We start from the raw sequence: 16,397 nt of genomic DNA on the forward strand, positions 1-16,397 counted from the left end.
TTATTTGGTCTTAATTGGTTAAGGTCTAATATTAAGGTGGAAACAAAAACCAGCAGACCCTGTGGCCTGCCAGGACCAGGAGTGAAGATCACTGGTGTATTCCCTGTCAACATTTGTTTGCTGGAGTTCTGCATAGGATCAGTCAAGGAGTTCTCCAAGCTGGATTACAGAGGTACACACATAATAAACAAACTCAATGTCCAATCAAACTAACGTCCAATCACAAATTCCTTTACGCAGCAGGCGATGGGACAATTTTGCTGTCCTCCCATTTTCATTCTCAAAGCTTTCTCAAGCGCTTTCACACGGAAAAGCGAGTGCACCTCTTTTACATTCAAGTCACTTTCTAAGGCATTTCAAATCTATACTCCTTTTTATCCTTTGGTGAACGCTTCAGGGTAAAAGCCGAAATTGAGGATAATTTATTCCCATATTAATTAGGACCCATGGCATGCAGGTTTCCTAAGAAAACAATGACACTGCGACACTACGGTGAAAACTAGTTGCGATGGTGCCATCTTCACTGGGAGCATGCCTTAAATATGTGGTCCGCATAATCAATTAATTTTGGCCTTGAGCAAACTGGAGTCAATACACAAGTACAATCATATAATTCTCTGTCTTCAGACACACCTTACAATGGGGCGTTGCACTGTTCCTGTATTTTTAAAAAGGCCCCGTCTGTTTTGGCAGTGGGCCCCCACATAATTTAGCGAGATAGAAACCGCTTCAGGAACTGTTCCATTATCTAGATGGGTTCAGATCACAGGTTACATGCCTTTTTAAAACGGAACGTTCTTTTGGCATAGTCTACAACAAATTAATCCAGCAAATTAATGTTGTATTATTTTATCAATCTATTTATTTTATTATTATTTTTTTAAACTGACAGTTTCAGAAGGAACGTGAGCTTGGAGGCTGTGGGTGTGGCTGTGGGAGTGGCTGTAGGTGTGGGTGTGACTGTGGGTGTGGTTGTGGGTGTGGGTGCGGCCTTGGCTGTGGTTGTGGGTGTGGATGTGGGTGTGGCTATAGTTGTGGGTGTGGCTGTGGGAGTGGCTGTAGGTGTGGGTGTGGCTGTGATTGTGGTTGTGGGTGTGGGTGTGGCTGTGGTTGTGGGTGTGGGTGTGGGTGTGGCTATAGTTGTGGGTGTGGCTGTGGGAGTGGCTGTAGGTGTGGGTGTGGCTGTGATTGTGGGTGTGGGTGTGGGTGTGGGTGTGGCTATAGTTGTGGGTGTGGCTGTGGGAGTGGCTGTAGGTGTGGGTGTGGCTGTGGGTGTGGGTGTGGGTGTCAGGGGGATCACAGCTCAATCTTGCAGGCAGGGAAGCACTCATCCTGCATGACCACCGTGCTGCTGCTGGCCAGGACCGTGATGTTGAGGTTCTGCTGCTTCTCGTGGGTCTCCTGGTACCACTCCCTCATGACCTCTGAGTCGTGGGTCGGGATGAGAGTGACCTATCGGTGACGAGGGCCAGCATCAACAAACGGCCAAACAAGCTGCTTTTACATAGAAACGGATAAGAAACGACAAGCCAAGGATATCTGTGGCAGGGCTCGGTTTGCAAGAAGGAATCTGAGCAATCTGAGGATCGCAATCCAGGTGTGTGTGCCTGCTTAACCAGTAGGCGTGGTCCTCAAATTGTCCTGATTCCTTCTCGCAAAGCGAGCCTTACCACAAATATTTTAAAAGCCCATCCCGTCATTAAAGGTTCTAATGCTATTATATAACTGATCTCACCTCTGGCTATAAAAGGGACATTCCTTTCTATTGATTCAATAATCGCAGCTTTGAACCACAGGATAATATGTACTGCGTAGTTCACAAGAAAAGGTGTGTTTACACTGCTCTGAATAAATGTATCCTATCACCTCAAAGTGTCCTCAGTAATGCTATGCTTGGCACTGTCATTACAAGTGATCTATATCATATTTTTTTACATATCCAAAACAGAGAAACAGGTCTCACGGAATTGCACCTTTTTGATACCAATTTAGACTGTATTTGTATTTGGTATTGTTCTATTTCAGCTCCAAGTCTCTATACCTGGATTGGAGTTTACACATCAAAGTTAATTTTTATAATGGCCCTTTTGTTTGCCAAGAATTTCATGCCACAGGCAAATGATATAATGAGGGTTACCACCTGATATACATGGAGAGGACATTCGAGATTAGATGATGATGTTTTGACAACAGCCTTAAGTGTGTCACAAAGACACAGTAGAGGGTGCAATTGAAAATGATCCATGCTTCATAAACAGTACTAGTGTTGAAAATCACAGAAGCAGGCCATGCTAACCTGCATGTTGTTGCCCCACTTGGACTTCCCCTCCAGGAGGGAGTCTAGCACAGCTCTGCTAGGTTCCTCAGCTGCCAGATCGTTGCCGCTGACGACGTAGTAAGACGATCTCACGCACTTGAAGAATTCGGCGTCGACATTCTTGGCGTTGCAGTGGTTCGGGATGTAAACCAGGTCCAGGTATACGGGGGGGCAGTTAGGTACGCTGCCTCCCCCGGCTGCTATACCACTGCCTGACCCTTTGACATACAGCACAATACCATCATCACACCAGTGAGGTAGTCTCGCCTCAAAATAATAATAAAAATTAATAAAATGAAACCTTATTTTTCTTTGAGAAGACTCATGGATATATAAATGAACACTTTATGTTCATGCAAAATGCAGACATTTAAAAAGACATTAAGATTAATAATTATGCTGATGACTTCACAGTTTTCCCACATAGGTCATCCTGAACATTGGTAAGATATTGCAGCATCGTGTTTTTTTTCACCCAGAAAATGCTGTGCAAAATGAAATTATATAATTAAAAAAAAAAATTATGTTAATATTAAAAAGGTAGTAAAAAAATATTATCATATTATGGCTGTTGCATGAGCTTACCTGTTGCACTTTTTGGGCCCCTCGAAGCATAGGTATTTGTAGCATTTTTAGCATCTTTACCCCCACCCTCTTTCACATCAGACTTGCCACTTGACTTGGACGCAGATGGGTCCTTCTTTTTAGGAGTGCTAGTTTTCACTGCTGCCGTGGAGGACTTGGTCTTGCTTTCTTGCTTTTTCTTGGGGGTCTGGTCACTCGCCTCTTTCTTGGGGGTGTTTTCTAGACTTTCGGTGACTGGCGCAGCTTCTGGGTCAACCATGCAGACGTCAGGGCGTGGCGGGGAAGGGGTGGAGTCTCTCATTGGGGCTGGAGGAGGATCAACGTGCCTGTGCGTTATGGTTCTGTCTGTCGGGAGAGTTTCGGAGTCGTCGTCCGAGTCGATGTTCGCGTCGGCCGTGATGGAGGGGCATTCCTCCGTCCCTGGGGGAACGTCTGAATCGGTCTGGGAGGGGGCAGATTCGCTGGTGGAGGTCGCTGGAGTTTCCTCACACTGTTTCATGTGCTGCTTCCCACCGGACGGAGGAGGCCTTCCCCCAGACTTGGCCAAAGGCCTTTCCTCTTCTAGGGCGTTTGCTTCATTGGCGAAGTACTCCAGAGGGTTTGGGTTTATGAACGACGGAGAAAGTTCTGTTTTAGGGTGGCGGTACTCACACGAGCTGACCAGGCATAAATCTACATTGCTTCGAGACTGCGGCGAGAGACACGTTTTAGAGTCGCTTGGAACCCCAGAGACGGCAGCGCTTTTCTGGGTCCCTTCCGTCAGCCTTTGGTAGGAGCTGTACTCAATCTGTGAAGACTTTGTGTACCGAAGTGACTCAATGTTCTGGGAACTTTCGGATAGCAGTGATGCGCCTGGTGACATTTCTCTGGGGGCTGTAGCTTTAACAAGCGGATCTGCCTTCACTGGAGAGGCTGTCTGTGAGGGCGTGTTAACGGATGGGGTAGAGCCATCGGAGGGAGAGACTGAAGCTGCGTTAGTTGAATCAGCTTCTTTGAAGAGCATCGGTTTCTCTGCCGTTGGCAAGCTGCCCCTTGAAAATGCCGAGCCCGCAGTTCCCGGCGGGCTGCAGTCCACCTCGGTGGGGCCATTCTCGGCAACGAGAAAATTTCCGCCAAGTGCAGGATGCTCTGGAGACTGCTTGCTGAAATCTAGGGCCAGGGAGTGATCGGGAGACTCCTGGCTAAATTCAACGGACATGGTGGCCTGCTCTGGAGACCGGGGCTCCTGCTGAGGCGTGTTGGATTTCGCTGTTTTGGGTGAGTAATCTGGAGAAATTGACATCGGCCTGGGGCACTCGTCCCTGGATGGCGACATCTCAGTTTCCTGGAAGGTGGTTGGAGTCTGGACCACGGACACAGAGAGGGAGTCATCCACTTCTGTTGACTGAGGGGAGCCGACCTCGGCATGCAAAGACGGGGAGACATCATCTGCCGTCGGCTCTGGGAGGGAACTAGTGGCAAGAGAGGCAGTTGAGGCAGAAGCTATATGGGAATACGTGTCCTCTGCCACAGCCTCATCAACTGGTGTGGCTGACTTGTCAGACGTGGTTCCTTCTGAAATGGACATTTTACTGTCCTCTTTAAGTGCCCCAAGCAAGCTGGAATCCACAGGCGAGAGATCCCTTGTGGTTTTGATTGATCCCTCTGACTTCTCCCTTTTCACACCCGCGGCTCCTACTTTGACATCGCCTTGGGATTTTCCGGGAGCCTCAGAAGGTTCCCTGCTTGCTTTTTCATCTGCAGGCGAATCGTGATACGACGCGTAGCCCGTACTGTCAGACTGTGAATCAACCGGTGCCGCGACAGCAGTCGGTGTCAAGTCGGAGTTAACGCTACAGTCGCTTGTAGGGGTCTTGATGAGTGGCGAGAGAGGAGCCGGGCTAAGTTTTGTCGAATTAGCAGTCATTTTCTCTGAAATCCCCAAGGGTAAGTTATGCCGAACTGTCTTCTCTTCAGGAGTTGCAGTTTCATCAGCAAACTGCTTGCAATAACGGTCCTCCTCCAGCGATGATGCTGGAGATATCGTTGAGGCTGAAGGGTGATAGTCCCTTCCTTCAGTGACATCACTCTTTGAATGGTCAGAGGTTGGGCTATCAGGAAGGGAAGATGGTCTTACTCTATCATAACTACCCATCACAAACACCTGTGAAGGGGACACAGATTCATCACTTTTAAAGCCCCTTGGTTTTGGCACGTGCTCCACTGGTGCTGACGCGCTGGTAGAAATATTAGTGGCAAGTTGAGGGAGACCGGACCGTACTGTATACTCTTCCAAGGGTTTATTGCAGTTTTCTTCATCTGATGAAGGTTCACTTTCAGCGCCAGCCGGAAGTCTGTCGTTGCGAACGGAAGCTACGGGAGAACGAGGGCCTTCGTTTCCATTTCCTTTGCCCTCGCCATAGCTGCCTGAATACTGTGTGCCTTTCTTCCCCACGAGATATTCTCGCTCGTCGTCCTGGTCGCTCTCGCCTTTCTCTTCGTAGTCCCCGGCTTCCGAGGACTCCTCCAGCCCAGTGCCCTCGTCCTCAAATTTCTCGTTGGCGTCGCCGCTGATTTTTCCCTTGCTCTCGGGCTCATCCGGGGTCCCGCCGGACTCGCCTTCGGGCTCGGTCGTGGTTATTCCCTCGTCCAGCGATTCCGCGTGCTCGTCCGCCTCCGGGGATTTTTTCGGGGACGCGGTCTCGTCGTGACACATTATGACCGGCAAATCGCCGTCGTTTTTTTTCTCGTCCGGCACAACTTTGTGCTCCTTCAGCTCCTCGAAATCCTTGGTGAGATCTTCCGGGGAAGACATCAGAGACCTCTCGGACTCGAGAGCCTCTGCGATGCCGGCGGCTGCAGCCATGCAGGCCGCTACTCCGGCCGTGGCAGTGCCGAGCTTGTCTTCGCTCGGCTTGCTTTCCTTTTTATTGGTACTCTTGACTTTGCCTTTCTCTTTTATTTTTGCAGGGCTCCCTGTACTCTTCTTCGACGCGTCTTCTTTTTTTTGCAGTTTAGGTTTTGGCACAGGTTTTTTGGCGTCCCCTGCAGGCGCTGCGGATTTCTTTGAGTCCTTAGAGAGCTTCTTCACATCTCTCTTGAGCTCAATTTCCTCTTTCTTAAGCTCTTTCTTCTCTTCCTTCTTGATCTCCTTCACTGGAGAATCTTTCCTTGTATCCCTTTTCATTTCTTTTTTGAACTCTTTCTTAGTTTCTTCCTTTTTTACCTTTTCCTCCTTTTTAGCCTTTTCTTCTTTCTTCGAGACTAACTTCTCATCCTTCTTCACAGATTCCTTTTTGACTTCATTTCCCTCTTTATTCCTTTCACTTACCTTGATATCTTTTTTTGACACTTGTTCTTTGGGTGTTTTTATTTTTTGTTTAGGCTCTAGTTTCTTTTTCTCTGGGGTTGCATTTTTAGATGTCTGATCTGATTTTGCCTTGACTTCACTATCTGTTGTCTGTGATTTCTCCTTTTTCACCAGAATTTGCTCTTTCCTCTCAAATTTCTTAGTCTTTTCCTGGGTTGCTTTGGATTCATCTGTTTTTGCTTTCTTTGGAGTCTGTTCCTTTGCTTCTATCTTAGATGTTTGGCTGGATGACAGCTTTGAAGCTGACTTCAGACTTTCTTTACTATCTGTTTTGTGCTTCAGTTTTGCTTGCTTCAGTGCTGGTGCCACATTGGACAACAGCTCTTTCTGAGTGACCACAGGATATTTCAAGAAGTCTAAATGCTTGAGCTTTTCCAGACCCTCTAGTATATTATGTTGCGCGGCATTGCCGGGGAACAGGACTCGTACTATCTTTTCTGAAGGGTTAGCAGGATGCCACACTATCAGTGATGAAACAGAGGTCAGGTAACTTAATGGCATCTCAGACTTCTTTCCATTTGGAAGCAACAGAGAAGCACAATCTTTCTCACTACCAGTCCACTGTTTCATAAAGTAGTTGAGCTCTTTACTGTTTTTCGTTGGGTTTAGCACATACATCTCTAACTTCCCGACACCCATTTTCTGGAATAATATGATAGGCTCTGTAGAGTTTTTAGCTTGCCTATAAAGAGGCTCGGGCTTTAAGGACAGCTTGTTTAGGTACTGCAATGTGTGAGACACCTCCTCGATGGTCCTTCGCACCCTGTAGTTCGGCTCTGGGTTTTTGAGGTCTTCAGGGACGTTCAGAAACACAACCCCCAGATCGGGGGATATGAGATTTTTCACCACCTCGCTGTTAGCCGTGGAGCACTGCGACTGATCCTCCTCCAGTTCCGCTATTTTCCGCTGAAGCACGCTGTTGATCCCCGGCAGGTTGTCATCGCCGATGTGGGTCAGCAATATGGAGTCCACCCTGTCCAGATGTCGGACCAGCTTCCAGAAGCAGGACTTGCGATCCGAGCCCCCGTTGATCAGCATGTTGAACCCGTTGACGGCGAACAGGGCGGAGTCTCCACGCCCCCCCGGGAAGATGTAGCAGCAGGGCTTCGACAGCTTCAGAAACCCCCCAGAGGTCGGGGGCTCCAGCATGTCGAAGGGCGACGGGATCTCCACGGACTCGGCCAGGTACTCCGCAAACTCAGAGAGGCCCTCCATTTCGGGCAGGATGACCGCAGAGTTCAGCTTCATGTTTATGAAGTCTTGGAGGTTGTGTTTGTCCAGGTTTGAGTTCTTCCAGTCACCTTCTTCAGGGCAGAACAAGGTTAGGTTTGCCTTGTTTGCTGGATGTGTGTTGCTGAGTAGTTCCCCAATCTATTAAGGCAAGAATATCATTGGTTTTTTATTCAATTATTTTTAAAAGCCTTGATTAGGAAAACGCAAGACAGATGACCCTTTGCCTTGTTAAACTTTCAGTATCGAGGGTCAGTTGTTTAATCATAAAATTATGACTATAATAAAATATTTCTGAAGTGCCAGTCACCTCTTGATCGGTGAAGATGTCGATGAAATCCGGGAATGAGAAGGACCCAGACTGAAGAATGAGCTCCCCTGTGTTTTCAAAACATTGTCCTGAAAGCACCAGCAATTTGTGCCTGGCAGTATCTGAGACCATCAACCGAACCTGAAGTCAAAAACAAAATATTATTCTGTCAAATATTCACTACTCATTAGCAAACCAATATATCTTACTCAGTTATTCAGTGACGATGGTCCTGCTTTAAAAAAAATACTTTTAAGAACTTGACAGTTTATAATCATAACAAATGTTTATTCTTTCGGTATTATGGTGGGTAGGAATGTATTCCAGTGTTTGTAACTGCAAGGCAGCAGAAGATCATTTTTTAAAATGAAATCTAACCTCAGTGGAGACTGCCTCGTCGGATGGATTAATAAGCACCACCGTCTCCAAAACATTGCTTTTGTGGTGCAGGATCCTTTGACCTTAAATAAGAGAGACAGGATGTGAGCGTCAGACCACACTATTTGTTCAACAGTATGCGCACCACTCAATATTTTCACTTAATTATATTAAATGATGTCTCGCCGCTGATGGTACTGTAAATGTTTTATGTGGGTAAAGAACCTTACGTCAGTACCACTTCATACAATACTGTTTTAAATCCTTTGCTAAATGTCAATGATAACAATCATAAGAAAATACCAGTTCAGAGTTTTTTTTTGCTTTTGACCTTTGAAGAACACAGCTGTTACTATGACTTCTGGACATCACATCAATGTTACACAAACAGATCTGATGTTTAGTGACTGGAATCTGCGGGAGGGAAAACCACATGGCTTGCTCCAATTCATAAGCAGTCTCACACACCGTAGCTTGGAGGGGACCAATCTACCAGCTCTAAAGCTCTTTATTAGCACTTGTTTCCTGGCTAATTTCCATTATTCATTTATATTCTGCTCAGCAAATTTTTTCAAGTTAATTGAGGGGCTTGCAGAGGCTTTTCCTTCCAAAAAGCAACGGCATCATCTAAAACAAATTTTTTTCTAAAATACTTTCAGTTAATTAACTTAGAACATAAAACATAAGTTCAATCTTTTTGAGTGTCACAGAATTTTTCATAATCAACATTCCTGATTTAACACTGCTTTCCTGTTGTGGTGGCAGTTCGAATACAATGGCTGTCTGCCTACTAATATGATGAGACTCTGATGTTCACAGAAGGCCAGATTGCCAGCTCGGGTGGGGGGGGGGGGGGTGGTGGTGGTGGGTAATTTAAAACTAAAGCAACTAATATATGATATGCACATCATGGAATTTAATTAGAAAAAATAAGCGAGAGTGCGATCATAAACTGTAGTACATAGCCCCAGCTCCCATTTCAACCCAGTCCAGTCCAGCACGCAGGAAATGCTACTGCTTCAGTACAGCGCTATAAAGCGTATTCATTTACTAATGGCTTTATACGCACACTAGAGCACTTTTGGGTCTCTTTATGCGATTAGCAGGATAGCTCGTGGGCGGGATGTAACCCTGGAAGCCCAGTGCACTCTGGGAAGGCCTGCCACACGGTGATGGATACCCAGTAATTTGTCAGCTGGGTTTGCAGTAATGTCCACCTGTTGCCCGGGAGCGAGTCGGCTGCAGATTGCTCTCCAGCGGCTGCGTTTTAACAAGATTTATGAATAAACGTTCTTTGCTGTTCGCGGCATATTAAAGATGCAGGGAATTTTTTGCACGGTTTAGATTGCATTGCATATTTAGGCCTGTGTGTGTGGGTGCATGTGTGTGGCGTGTGTGTGTGCATGCATGCATGTGTGTGTGTGAGAGAGCATGTGTATGTGTGTGTGTGTGTGTGTGTGTGTTGTGTGCACGTGTGTGTGCACATTATTAAAACAAAATGTCGACCCATCAACGTGGGCATGTGAATCCCTCCCACTCTGTAAATGGGCACAGTCTAGTCTCTTCACAATGCCGGTGGCAGAGAACCCTGGGGAAGCTTTATGAAAATGAAACAACCTGATTTATCGAGGCGCTTCAGCCCGTTTGCCCCCTTTCAATTTCTCCGCGGCCTTCCCTCGCGGTAAATCAATCCATTTATAATTGTGTTTTTATGGACTGGGCATACCCAAGCTGTCACTTCCTCAGCCGGCCCATCAGAAAATACCCAGACTCACAAATCAGGCGTCTGCCCTGCACTGTCCACAGCACAGCGTTTGAATCCGCAATCCTGCTGCGTGCCAGTCGGATTCAAATTGGGCCGCTCTAGTCCTCCAGAAAATGTTTGATCAATGTTTTGTTTCATGGTCCACTCTTTTTAAATTCTGTCTGTGCCCAGAATGCAGTAACATATGCCCCAATAACATGATAGAAGATATGATTTGGCAGAATCATTTAATAATACATTCAAAGAGAATATTGATTCTTTTTTTCTCTTTTTAATGCTGTGGGCCCAGGCCTCATTGGTTTAGTTTGGTGCTAGCATCATTCTTTCTTTCAGTTTTTCAGAAAGTATTTGCAAACAGCATCTTACACGTATACCAAAGGGGATGGCCTCTTTTGTTTCACACTACAGATTAACTTGTGCTTCCCTAGGTAACAGATCAGGTGAACAATGTGTGCTAATCATTATTAACCAATGCTCCAAACAATAACTAATGCACTAAATAACTCCCACTCGCGCACTGAAAATCAAGTTTCCTTTCATAAAAGTGCACCGCATTAAAAAAACCATATTAAACATTTAGCAAGTACATGCAATATAACAACGTAGCATGTAACCTCTAACGTCTTATCAAAGGGAATGCATTTATGAAACTTCTTACTATCTGCAGTAAACACAGCTGTGCCTTGACACTCTGTCAGCAGGGCCAGATTTTTTGTTTTGCATTCAGCCAAGGGGGCAAAATTGGCGAATGGACAGCATCGATGGGTAAACTTTCATTTTAAAAACCGGCGAGCAGTGAAGATGGTGGAAAATCACACTGTATATTGCTCAAAGGAATAACCCCGTGTTTACATTTTTAACAGTCATAGCATTGTTCCCGCTGCAGCCTCGGCCTAATGCAGACTATGGCTCACTGGGCCTTCTTTCCTAATTACCTCAGCCTCTCTGTAGCAGCCTGGCTCAAGGAGTCCTCAAGGACATACAGTAGGCCATCAGTGCCTGCATAAGAAGCTGTGAAAGTGAAGCCCCCCCCCCCCCACACCCCCCCACCCCTGCCGAAACCAATCTGGAATATCAGAGGATTTCAGATGAGGGACTGGTCACGGCAGTAAAGAGAACACACATGAAATAAACCTGCTTTCGTTGGCTGCAGACGAGATAATCTCACAAAGAAGATTTGCTTTTCATTTTCTCCCAGTCGTAGCCGCAATGTGCCTTTTCTGCCGGCTGTGAAATGTGCTACATGCACAACACCCACAGCAGGGGGTTTGGCGTGACATAGCGACACTATGACTGCGAAGTGATGTAGCATAGCACTGCTGACTGGGTCAATCTATTAACATCTGACGCTCCACCAACCAGTCATTGACTGCATGGACTACGACCGATGATATTCAAGGGCACCCTGCACGATGGCAAACCACATCCGACACCCAGCTCATCAGCACGTCTCAAATACTTTCTGTCTAAATTAAATTAATATTCCCCCAGCAATAACAAGGAAAGGGAGCACAGGTAGTTAAGGTAATGGACATCCCATATTTAAGATTCTAAGATTTCTGAAAAATGGCATTCTTGTTAAACAGAGTTGAATCCCAAAAGAGTGATATCTAGTTCGTTATGAGAACATCAAAGAACAAAAAGAGTAATTTCAGTAATAGAAGGTCCCACATATCATGCAATAAAAATGGAGGAAATTATATTACAAATAGACTTCACCAATCAGATGTTCCTCAAGTACAAAGCATTGACATAAGGTCAATTTGCTTGTGGTTGATAAGGTATTGCGAATTACACGTAGGCCCATCCATGTAACTGCAAACTGCAAGCAACAGATCATCGGTACCAGCTGAAGAAAACTGTGCCCGTCAGAATTAGCCAAGAATTACTTTGCTGGGATCACAAAAAACATTGTATTTTTATGCTAAAAGTATGAACGTGGCATGCAAAAGAACACCTTCAGTGTCCCCAGAAGTCTGTGCCCCACTGAATGTCCAATGTTGAAATTTAGTTATGCAGTTTAGTTATTTGTGAATTCCCCATGTGTTCAAATGGTCTTATGTGTTGCACAGAAATGTTCCGCAATGCCTCAAAGCTCTCCAGCACATATCGAGGTCCGAATGGTCACTCTGGACAGTGGGCACGCTACGCTTACCTCGTACATCTGGAGAAAACCTTGCAGAGTGGCGGGACACGAAAAGTTTGAGTTCTTGGTCCAAGTTGCAGTCAATCAGATTAGTGTCCCATGTCCGGATTCCTGCAAAAGACCCAAATAAGCGATTTAACTGAAGTAGATCTACACTGATGATTAAGCAACATTTGGCATGACCCCATTATTCAGATCGGGGCGATGTAGCTCAGGAGGTAAGAGCGGTTGTCTGGCAGTCGGAGGATTGCCGCTTCGATCCCCCGCCCTGGGCGTGTCGAAGTGTCCCTGAGCAAGACACCTAACCCCTAATCAATTGTAAAGCGCTTTGCATAAAAGTGCTATATAAATGCAGTCCATTTACCATTTTAAGATCTTAAAATGTATATTTATGTTTACACTTTAAAGGCCTAATGTTAGCTATGGTGAGCTTGACCACCCTTGATCACTTCACCCTTTTTTCTCTTGGCAAAATGGTGGTGGGTATCCTCGTTGAAGTAGGCAGAGGGAGCTGGGTGACTGTACTTTATAATATTAGGAGAGGTTACGTATGTCCTACAGGAGAGTCTTCCCTCAGAATCTGGGTCACCCCTCTGAAAGCACGAGGATTTATGAGCCCCAGACACAGGAAGCCACATTCCCCAAGAAAAGGACATTAGTGATAGTGGGGGATTCATGCTGTCACCAAAATAGAGTGCAAAGACAATTACGTACTGTGTGCTGCCTACCTGAAACCCAGGCACCTAACCTCACTCATAACAATGAACCTGGTTAACTTCTCTTTCCAACTTGGTCTACCCGACAAAATATTCAGGAATGTCCTTTGCTTCAGTATTATATACTATTTCTGATTAATCTTGTGTAGGTGGGATTCCAATTGAAGGTAGTGATTCAAACCTGGAACATTCTCTGGCAGTGCTCTGGTAGTTTATGTACACACTAGGAAAGGGGGCATTGGGACACAGGAAGTGAAAGGAAGTGCAGAACGAGTGGCTCCGCCTCTTTGGCTCCTGTCAATGGTGCCTGTTCCCTCCCACAGCCAGTGAGCACTACAGGACCTTGGACAGCGGCAGCCAAACACACAGGCAGGCTCATCGCAGCCTAATAAGCAAATCAAACCCAGGTACTCCCAATTGCCTTCATTAGGCCAGTTGTAAAAGCACTGCCTCCTTTGTCTTCAGGGAGAGGCTGTTTGGAACATAACAACTGCATGTTTCCTTCTCTTACCACCATCTGAACCGCCTTAAAAACCTTCCCTCTCTGCCTTCGGCTAGTTCTGCTTTGTTTCACATTGTCAAGACTTTGAATATTTCCTTTATTCACTGTGTTGATGTGTTATAAATCAGCTTAAGGCTGTTTCTTCTGTTCTTTTCAGTATTTTCTTATCCAATAACCACCTAGCATGGTGGCTCCACCCGACACTGTGCTACAGGCATGTGGCCAAAATTATAACATTCTATGGTCAATGCTAGATAACTATATGATAACAACGTACATATTGTGGGCCTGGTTTTCAAAGTTTTCAAGCAAAGAGGCCAGCAGTAGCTTCGGTGCAGGAAAGCAGTAAATACTGCAAACCTGTGCAACAGCAGTAGACTTGAAAATCTTTGTCTCCATATAAGCAAAGTTCATTCAAAGCCTCACATCAGCGAAGGTCATTATCATTCACCAGTGCTACAGTAGTTACGTCAAGTGGGGAAGATCAATGCAGGCGCACACTTCCTGTGCAGGGCTGGGCCGAGAGCCTCAGGGGTGGGCGTGCTAGATGAAAAACCGCCTCGTCCAATCAAATCCCATTATCAGTAATCTGCTGGTATCAATCTGCTGGCATCAATCAGATTGCAGGACGCACGTCCCAGGGCAGTTTTTCAGATGTTAACGAAGACAGCGTGTCCTGAACACCCTGTTCTCCTCATTAAATGCCTACGTCCATATATTATAGTTACTAAACCTGAAAACTTGTAATAATTGTGGCTGCTGACTTCCCCTTCATGAATTGATAAATGGTAAGCACACAAGGTTAGGAACACAGAGCTCATGCATTACATTGAAGCATATTTAAACCCCATGTGTTTTTTTCACAGAATCTGCCATGTGATTGTTTTATATATATATATATATATATATATATATATATATTTAGCACAGAGAACAACAGCATATATGCCCCTTGTCCTCTCTCCCCCTTTCTCTGTATTCAAATCTGATAGTCTTCATAATGAAAAATGTAATTATGGAAAATGCTTGACTCTTAAAGGAAATGCACATTTGGGAACAACGGTGCGTATACTTTAATGTAAAGAGTATACAGAAGAACGTACACAGAAATACGATATACAAACATTTATGAAAGGGAATTATGAATGGATGGACCACGAACATTCTAAACAACTGTTTATATCCGCATGTTCCTATTACAGTAATCCCATTGGGATATTATATAACTGCAGGTATGTCAACTGAAATAAATCGCGTTTGGGATGGGAAATATATTTTTCTTGTATCATCGGAATATGGTCTAATTAGGTATGAGTAACAAGTGCGTTCCATATATATTATTTTTTTAGTTCATTTGTACACAAAGAGCTTAGACTGTATAAATAACAAACCGCATACCGCTCGTGGTTCACAGCGAGAACTGGCTATCACAGCCTATATATTGTAATGTTTTTGTTACTATAACTGAATATTATTCCGTTTAAGCAGATTGTACCGATAAAAAGTAGCGAATGTCAAACGCACAAGCTTCATGTCTGTCTCTCTAAAACGCTCTTAGCTTAGCGGTCCTGTGTGAGCTTCCGTAGGGACCGCAGTGCGGACTGGACCACGCCCACGTGCCGGTATCGGATGAGAGGATCTGAGATGTATAAAGTGAAGAAGGTTTCTTTTATTTTATATGTAACTATTGTTCATTCGTTTGTTTTGAGGATTTGTGCAGATTCTTTACGAAAACCGTATTAAACCTGGATCCATCTTATACAGTAGACTCAATGACTAGGAGGCATCCAAATGATTTATAGCTCAGGGAATCTGCATAAATTCTGCGCAGATACAAGTAAAATCCTAACATAATCCACTGAAAGAATTACGCAATAAAAACAATTAAATAGTTAAAAATAGTTAGAATACGTTTACCCTTTTCTTTATAGCTAGAGTGCGCTCATTTTGCATTTCACAACGGACTCATTTGTGAGGGAAAACTGCAATTAATTAGGCTACTGCTACATAAGAATGAACGTTTTAGATGGAGCTGCATTCCAATTTGCAGGTGATGCTGGTATTGTCTTGGCATCTCAGGGGAACATGGAAACAATATTGCATCAGTTGCTCGTTTCTGCACAGCACTTATATAATGGCAAATACAACAAAGGACCCTGAAAACCTCACGCAAAGGTACAGGCTGAGGTCTTCACTGAGATCATTCGACGCTGGGAACAACGCACGTACTTGCCCCGCTGACGCATCGGCAATAAAAAGGCTGCGTTATAAATTAAGAGTAAAAACTTCCACACTACATCCACATACGAGAAACGCTCTAACGGTTAACTGTCCTCCAGATATTACCTGCTCTTCTTTGAAAATAGGCCAAACAAGCTCCGAAATAATATGGAAACAGTTTTTAAAAAAAAAATATATAGAGCACAGATGCAATCTATTTAATTTGTGATACCCCTAGATTTGCGGTTATCGAAAGGGAGGGGCCGTGCAGCGGTTTTCCATATCCACGCAGAGAACAAGGAAACCATGGTGAAACATTAAACAGAAAGTTTCTGTATTATTGTTGCGCATATGAAATTAAAACAAGGCCCGTTGAAATAATACGCTGCACTCCAAACTCAGGGTTTCACCGTCACAAATTCCCCAGAAACTGGTTTAAGTTCTTAACACGACAAAATGTCTATATATAAATGCATCGATGCACTGATAACAAAGGCTGTTGCAAAATAGTATCCAAACTGAGCGCGCTCTGTACTTACCCTTTTCAATATCTGCAATGGCACACTTCAAATGGTCTTCTGAAACAATTTCTCCAATAACCGCGAGCAGATAAAATTTGTTGTCAACAAATCGGTGCGAAAGACTGGAGGCTTCAGAGGGTAGCATTGAATTGCTATTACATATAGACTCAGTACCAGCCGATTCCAGCAACGTCGCCATCCTTACACCCTTGACTGTGTGTTTAGCTTGGAATCTAAACGGCGACCACCGGGCGTGGACTAGGCTTGGAAGGAGTGGTTCTCTTTTTTTATACCCCTAGACATTGTGTCATGACTAGGACCCGGGGAAAAATGAACGCACTTCAAACCAAGGTGGTCT

The 16,397-nt window shown here is 44.9% G+C and overlaps 1 protein-coding gene and 1 long non-coding RNA gene across 2 annotated transcripts in view; one reads left to right on the top strand and one right to left on the bottom strand.

The window, feature by feature from the left end:
* LOC118206653 overlaps positions 1–16,397 on the top strand; it is a 51,060-nt gene that overhangs the window by 15,862 nt on the left and 18,801 nt on the right. The gene's annotated exons all lie outside the window — the stretch shown is intronic.
* LOC118206652 (microtubule-associated protein 1B-like) lies at positions 1,200–16,331 on the bottom strand. Its single transcript, XM_035379589.1, has 7 exons — positions 16,058–16,331; positions 12,090–12,191; positions 8,170–8,252; positions 7,792–7,932; positions 2,903–7,622; positions 2,297–2,535; positions 1,200–1,452 (listed from the first exon to the last, which is right to left on the bottom strand). Exons 1-7 carry the CDS (start codon positions 16,236–16,238, stop codon positions 1,297–1,299), a joined length of 5,622 nt encoding a protein of 1,873 aa, XP_035235480.1. The 5' UTR covers positions 16,239–16,331; the 3' UTR covers positions 1,200–1,296.

This window comes from Anguilla anguilla, chromosome 10, assembly GCF_013347855.1.
Source record: "Anguilla anguilla isolate fAngAng1 chromosome 10, fAngAng1.pri, whole genome shotgun sequence".
Lineage (NCBI taxonomy): Eukaryota > Metazoa > Chordata > Actinopteri > Anguilliformes > Anguillidae > Anguilla > Anguilla anguilla.

Excerpts from the sequence above, each read along its gene's own strand:
- LOC118206652 (XM_035379589.1), bottom strand. The coding sequence starts at position 16,238 with ATGGCGACGTTGCTGGAATCGGCTGGTACTGAGTCTATATGTAATAGC. Across the intron at positions 8,253-12,089 it reads GTTTTCTCCAGATGTACGAG|GTCAAAGGATCCTGCACCAC; the intron begins GTAAGCGTAGCG and ends CTCTTATTTAAG. Across the intron at positions 7,933-8,169 it reads ACGAGGCAGTCTCCACTGAG|GTTCGGTTGATGGTCTCAGA; the intron begins GTTAGATTTCAT and ends TTTTGACTTCAG.